At 46.0% G+C, this 7,798-nt stretch overlaps 1 protein-coding gene across 1 annotated transcript in view; it reads right to left on the minus strand.

Annotated features, from left to right (window-relative positions):
• Positions 1-498: 498 nt before the first annotated feature.
• Positions 499-7,798, minus strand: part of LOC143281590 (uncharacterized) — a 19,216-nt gene continuing 11,916 nt past the window's right edge. The window contains exons 2-4 of the mRNA XM_076586828.1: positions 7,014-7,461; positions 4,969-5,076; positions 499-3,958 (exon numbers count right to left, since the gene is read on the minus strand). Coding sequence (XP_076442943.1) covers positions 3,050-3,958; positions 4,969-5,076; positions 7,014-7,457 — 1,461 coding nt within the window. The 5' untranslated portion in view covers positions 7,458-7,461 and the 3' untranslated portion in view covers positions 499-3,049. The remainder of the gene's footprint in view (positions 3,959-4,968; positions 5,077-7,013; positions 7,462-7,798) is intronic.

Raw genomic sequence — 7,798 nt, forward strand, 5'->3', positions numbered from 1 at the left:
AGAAGAAAAGAAAAACTCGTTGAACTGACGGTTAGTTAAGTACTCACCACTCTATACAAGATGAATATATATATATATATATATATATATATATATATATATATATATATATATATATATATATATATAAAGAAAAACCAAACAACAAACAAAAAACAACAACAACAACAAAACAACTCCGAAGCGAACGTTTGAACGTGGCATGACCCTAATGACCGTAGGTCATCTCTGAAGAAGTAAAAAGAAACAAACACATCTCTGAAGAAGTAAAAAGAAACAAACAAACAAACACATCTCTGAAGTAAAAAGAAACAAACACATCTCTGAAGAAGTAAAAACAAACCTCTGAAGAAGTAAAAAGAAACAAACACATCTCTGAAGAAGTAAAAAGAAACAAACACATCTCTGAATAAAAAAAAAGAAACAAACAAACAAACGAGCCCACCACCAACTCACCCCCAGCCCCCTCTCTCCCCCCTCCCCCCCCCCCCCCCCCCCAAAAAAAAAAGTTAAAACGCTCTTCTTCTGTTCATCATATAATCCTGACTAGTCTGCATGAACTGAACAAAAGTTACTGAACCTGTGTGTAGCATGGGGTGGGGGCATGCCGAAGGTGGGTCGAAGATGACACGAAGCTTATCATAAAGTTCACGCTATGCAGAGAGTCACAAATGATGATACATAATTATACATGTACGCCCCTGTGAGATGGCACAATCCGTTATTTCACCAGGACTTGTCCGTCTGCTTGGACAAGAGCTGGTGAGGGCACGAACAGATGAAAGAAAGATGTGCATTGCGGAATGATCCATATGCGCTACACTACACTGCTTAAACTGAAAAGGGGTAGGGGGAGCAAACTGCCTGACCGACACAAAAACCTAACGCGCTGGTCAGTACTTGAGGACCTACCCCGGGTATGTATAAACCAAAAGAACACCAAGACAACTAAAAAAAAACAATAAAAACAATTATTCGTTTATAAATCTCAATCAAGCGCCATGTTGACGCTGAGCCATACCAAATAAGCTACACTAATTGTTCAGTACTAAATAAGATGAAGTATCAGCCCCGGGCACGTGATCAGACGCACTCTGACCGAAACAAAAGCTACCGATTGTTGTTAAAATGGCATAACGTGTACACCGTGTACATAAAAAAAACAACCCCAGTGCAGTTTATGACACTAGTACTCAAATGAAGAGTGGGATGGGGGGAGTATGTGTTGCTTGAATGAAACAAAACTTAGCACGTGAACGTTGCCTTGATGCGACGATGTGCACTTGCTACAAATATATATGAATGTTGCCGAGTTTTTCTTATAAAAACAAAATCCACCACCACCAACAAACCAAACAAAAGTGAAACAAAAAATCAAAACTCAAATAGTACAAGTGACGTCTGAGAAAAGCCTCTGAATCGGAACAGTTTTAAAATGAAAAGAATTACATGAAATAAACAAACTGAAACACATTGTGCGAGTAAAACAACAACAACAACAAAAACAATAATAAAACAAGCATGTGTTGCATAAACGTATACAAATGGAACTAATGGTCCGATTCCGAAACAAAAATAAACATGTGAAAATCGATGGGTAGTTGTCTTCAACTGTGCGTCAGTGGAATGACTTCAGCATTACCCGACCACTCTATTCTACACGAGTCGTGGAAACGCGCCCTGAGCAAACTAGGGACATTTTTCGCATGTCGTACTGAACATATAGCAAAGGGCGACACTTGGCCGTATGTCGTACTGAACATAGCAAAGGGCGTCACTTGGCCGCAAGTTGCAATGAACATAGCAAAGGGTGACACTTGGCCGCAAGTTGCAATGAACATAGCAAAGGGTGACACTTGGCCGCATGTAGCACTGAACATAGCAAAGGGTGACACTTGGCCGTATGTCGTACTGAACATAGCAAAGGGTGACACTTGGCCGTATGTCGTACTGAACATAGCAAAGGGTGACACTTGGCCGCATGTCGTACTGAACATAGCAAAGGTATGAACATAGCAAAGGGTGACACTTGGCCGCATGTAGCAATGAACATAGCAAAGGGCGACACTTGGCCGTATGTCGTACTGAACATAGCAAAGGGTGACACTTGGCTGCATGTCGCAATGAACATAGCAAAGGGTGACACTTGGCCGCATGTCGTACTGAACATAGCAAAGGTATGAACATAGCAAAGGGTGACACTTGGCCGCATGTAGCAATGAACATAGCAAAGGGTGACACTTGGCCGCATGTCGCAATGAACATAGCAAAGGGTGACACTTGGCCGCATGTCGTACTGAACATAGCAAAGGGTGACACTTGGCCGCATGTCGCAATGAACATAGCAAAGGGTGACACTTGGCCGCATCAAGCGCACAACGCAACCTGGGACAAAACCCATGCAGGCGTTTTCTGTACGTAGGAGTTCAAATCATCTGAAACGAAGAGCGAAACCAAACCAAACCGAAGAGTAAGTTCCGTGTAGCCCGCCGAGTGAGGGTTTGTCACAGAGCAGTCCGTCACGTGGGGATGAAGCCGAACGGAAACTTACCGAGGTAAGAACAAATGATAAACACAACAACAAATATGATGATAAGGGTGTTTGAGATTAAATATACGCATCCTGCTACCAAACGTTTCGTGTATGACATTCTTGACATCATTCGTTCATGGAATACGTGTATTCCCTTATCAGTATATTTTCTGACCGAATGATGGCAACGATGTCACACACGAAATGTTTGGTAACAGGATGCGTATATAACAAAAAATATATCTAAAAATAATAAGCGTCAACATTTATTTTCTCTTATCTGACCGATGATGACGAACGTTTGTAACAAACGTACAGTACAAAGAAAATAAAAGCAGGACATCACACAACGTTCACTACAATCAATAATACATGTACTTTGCAATTGTTATCTGACAAGACACAAAGTGTCCACCCCCTTCTCTCTGTCCCGTGGTAATGAGCAAAGCTTCAGTCGTTGCGAAGGCTGGTAGAGGAGAAAGGTAGGGGGAAGGGGAAGAGCACTGAGGGTGTGACTCACAGCCCCCCTCCTCCCCCGCAGCCTCTGTCGGCGAAGACGTCGTCCTCCAGATCGTGGTCACCGTACTGCACGGGCACCACGCTCAGACCCACCAGCTCCTGCTGGTACACCCCCAGGGGGGAGCTGAGCTCCGCCTCCCAGTAGTCCCCGCCGCCTCCCCCGCCTGCCGAGCTGCTGCTGGTCACCGACCTGCCGGGCACGTAGCTTCCCGCCGACCCCACCCCCAACCCCATCACGCTACCACACCCCCTTCCCCCTCCCGAGGCCTGGGGGGTTTGGGTGGTGGTGGGCACCTGTCCGAAGCCCTGGGACTGGTCCGACACCACGGACCACTCTGAGGCCTCGGAGGACACGCTGTGGCGGTCATGGGGGCCCGTCACCACCACGGGGGAGGTCGGGTCGGACCAGTAGCACGTGGTGGTGGTGGTGGTGCCGTAAGGCCCGGGACTCCCTGCCGGCCCGGTCTTGAGGCTTTCGTCGTGGAGACCCGCGGGCTGTGGGATGGTGGAGCAGTCTATGTCGTTCAGGTCTTGCAGGTCCCCCAAATGAGTCAGCTCCACCAGCCTCTCCAGTTCGAAGTCGTTGAAGGTGTGCTCGGGGGAGATGGCCCCGAAGTCTTTGAGGTACGCGTACTGCTCGCTGCTCACCACCCCCAGCTGCTCCGCTGTTGCGGGGATGGAGGAGGAGGGGGAGCAGGCGGTCGGTGTATATGCGGGCATGGGCGTGGAGGTGAGGGGGCGGGGCGGGGAGTGTGACGAGGTCGCCATGGGGGCGGGGTTGACGTGGAGGCACTGCCCGGACTGCTCGTGCTCCTCCAGCAGCCTCTGCAGTGTGGCCACCTCGGCCTGCAGGCGGGCCTTCTCCTTCTCCAGCCTCTCGTTTGTTTCCCTCTCTGCGGAGAAGTCCTGGAAGGGTGGGTGGGTGGGTGGGGGAGGGAGGGGTCGGAAAAACAAGCAAGTAGAACTGATTAGCGTCATCATCAGTCACCCGAGACAATGACTGTTGGTTTGATGCATAAAACAAACTGAGTCAGAAATGCCATCCGAGAGTCTGACATGTTATACACTATGTTAAAACTAATAAAAACAACAACAACAACAAAAAACAAAAAAACGGCAAAACCTGACCTCCCCCCCCACCTCCCCCCCAAAACCCCCCCACAAAAACAACAACAAACTACGTTAATATTTTCCATAACCACTACCCTCACCACCACATTCAAGCTCCACCGTCTCCACTCCGCCTCCAAGATTACAAATTCTGAAGAGATAAATATGTCCACAGTTACTCATGTCTCCTGTCGTAAAAGAAAAATAAACAAATAAATGCAGAACCGAGGTCCAGTGGTAATGCTGCCCGACAGGAAGCGAGTATCCATGAGTTCGAGTCCCACATACGGACCGGAATTTTTACTGCCTCCTCCACTGGACCTTGAGTGGTGGTCTGGGTGTTTGTCTTTCCAAAGAGACTATAAACGGAGGATCCGTGTGCAACCGACTTTAGCACATGTAAAAACCCATGCACAAATAAGTTAATCTAGGCAACAATCTGTGGAAGTATCCACTTGATAGCAAAACAAATACACTTGCTGGCCAAAAAAGAAAAGAAAAGAAAACAAAAAAAACAAAAACAAAAAAAACAAAAACAACAACCCACCAACAACATAAGTATTTGGGTAGCGCTGCACGGTATTGTATTGTACTGCATTATGTTGGTGTTTTTTTTTGTCACAACGTATTCCTCTGTTAAATCCGGGCTGCCCTCCCAGGGGGGAGGGCTTAGCCACGATACGATTCTGTACAGAACAATACAATACAACACAACACAATTCCATTCAATACAATTGCCAACGCACTACAAAATACACTGAAATGCACAAAAAAACAAAAAACAAAAACAAAAAAAACCTGCTTACTTCCTCAGCGCTCATCTGAAGCAGTTTCTTCTTCTGTCGACATTTCTTGGCTGCTCGTCTGTTTTGCTCCTTCCGCTTTTCCCTTTTCTTCACCTCGTCCGGGGTCAGCTGCCCAACAAACAAAACAAAGGAATAAACAGACAAAGAAATAACATGATGTTCACACATCGCATGGCTTTTGGAGGGGGGGGGGGGGGGGGGGGGGGGGGGGGCGAAAGGGGGGGGGGGGTATATCCGTATCCATACCGATTTCCGATTTGACATTTTCGGCGGTCGGGGATATATCCCGTCTCATACCGATTTCCGAATTGCCATTTTTGGTTTGGTTATCTCCGTATCATACGGCTCCTCTTCCATCCACCCCACCCCTTCCCTCTTTATTTATTTTTTGTTTTGGTATTAAGACACACTGTTTGTTTAAGCTGCCCCTGAAACCCGGCAGAAATCAGTCACTCCCATCAAAGTCTGAAATGTAAAGGATTCGGTAAAAAAAAAAAAAATGAAAAGGACAGAAAAAGATATAAACTGTGTAGATATTAAAGAATGGTGATAAGCAAACTTCAGAATAAATCAGTGCTGATAAAGAAATTATGCATAACATAGATGATCAAGAAATAAACCAGAATGAAACAGTGGTGAAAAAGAAACTGGCTATACACTACAGAATTGGTGATAAAGAAATTAACTACACACAATTAAGCAGTCGTGGTTAAGGGATACGTATATAGAATTAGATGGTGGTATTAAAAAAAACCCCAACAACTACAGAACTAAATAGCAGCGAAGGAAATAAAGCTACAGAATTATTTTGTATTTCTTTTTACCACAAGATTTCTCTGTGTGAAATTCGGGCTGCTCTCCCCAGGGAGAGCTACACTACAGCGCCAACCATATTTTGTATTTTTTCCTGCGTGCAGTTTTATTTGTTTTTTTCCTAACGAAGTGGATTTTTCTACAGAATTTTGCCAGGAACAACCCTTTTGTTGCCGTGGGTTCTTTTACGTGCGCTAAGTGCATGCTGCACACGGGACATCGGTTTATCGTCTCATCCGAATGACTAGCGTCCAGACCACCACTCAAGGTCTAGTGGAGGAGGAGAAAATATCGGCGGCTGAGCCGTGATTCGAACCAGCGCGCTCAGATTCTCTCGCTTCCTAGGCGGACGCGTTACCTCTAGGCCATCACTCCACTAAATGAAACTGGTATCAAATAAACAAACCACAGAATTAAACACTCGGGTCTTAAATTACCCTTTATTGCATATCGCACTAGCTATCATTCTTTTAACAATTCGTCACCATGCTTTCACTGAATTATATATAAACAAACAAAGGAATATATAACTACAGAAATATAAAGTTAATTTCCCTTTCCATGTAAAATACCTTAGGTTTGCCACCCAAAGCAGGTGAACGTTTAATCCATGGTGATGATGAGATAATTGGATTTTGACACCACCTTTAAACTGAAATTATAGTTCGTTCTCCATTGACTTCAGTTTTCACTTTCGGTCGCACTACAAGACCTTCAAATCGATATTTCTCGTCCTGTCTGTATATTTACAGTTTCGTTTTCGCTGCAGCAGAGTTACATCGATTCATCTGGACTTGTTCATGTCTGTACATGTCCTGTTAGTTATGTCTATTGTACTTTTGTAGGAAAGTCTCTCTCTCTCTCTCTCTCTCTCTCTCTCTCTCTCATACACACACACTCACACATTTGAATTTCTCTTAGGAGATAATAAAACTGACTTGAACTGACTTCACACGCGCGCGCACACACACACACACACACGCACACACGCACACACACACAGACAAACCGACTTATCACACATACACAATCTTTTTCCCCACCAAAAAAGACAGACACAAACAAGACTTTAGATTCAACGAGAAGGCTATGATATAATCATAACTGGAATAAAACACACTTTTTGTTTCTTCCAGAACAATGTTGTGTTGGCGTGCATATGGATTCACACCGCACGCTTCAAATGATGCCTAACTGGAAACCCGAAGAGAACACAGAAACCGACCACCCACCTCGTGTTGCACACGGGAACAAGCATCCTCCTCCTCAGCACACGAGATGGGGCCCAGACCCCGGGCCTGACGCCGGTCCATGATGCTCTTCTTCAGCAGCTGCCGGTTCCGCATCATCGTCTGCCACGACCCCGCCTCCCCAGCTGCTGTTGTTGCCCCCTCCTCGCCCTCCGTTCTTACCCCTCCTCCTCCGACAAACCCGCTTCCTCCGCTCCTCTCTTCCGGCGTCTCTTGCTTGACCACTACCACCACGGCTTCTTCCTCTTGCTGCTGAGGAGGGGGGTGGTTAAGAAGCCTCTGGAGTAGGTGTGGGTGAGACTGATGGTGGTTTTGGAGTTGGTGGTGGTGGTCTGGACGTTGCTGTTTATGGGCGCCCCCCCTCCGCGGGAGGCCGGTGGCGCCCTGTGGTGTGGGTTTACCTTGTGCCCTCTGCCCTGCGCGCATTGTTCTGCAGACATCAACAACAAGAGAGGGAACGTGAACGTTGTTGCGGCCATGCGTGAGTGAAGGGTCAATTCTTTATGAAGAAGAACGGCGGGTTGCTGTGTTTGAGGTGAGTGGTAGGTGTTGTGTTGTGGGTCTGTGTGTGTTGTCGAGGTTTAAAGTTTGTCTCTGTAAGTGTATGTCTATCTTAGATAGAGAGTCTGTTCTGTAAGTATGTCTGTCTTACAGAGAGAGTCTGTTCACTCATTTCTTGTCACAAATGCCAAAGGATTAAAAAGCAGAACACAATAATTATACGTGTTTCGAGCACTAAAATGCATAGTATTTTGGATAATAGCCAA

This window comes from Babylonia areolata, chromosome 4, assembly GCF_041734735.1.
Source record: "Babylonia areolata isolate BAREFJ2019XMU chromosome 4, ASM4173473v1, whole genome shotgun sequence".
In the NCBI taxonomy this organism is placed as follows: domain Eukaryota; kingdom Metazoa; phylum Mollusca; class Gastropoda; order Neogastropoda; family Buccinidae; genus Babylonia; species Babylonia areolata.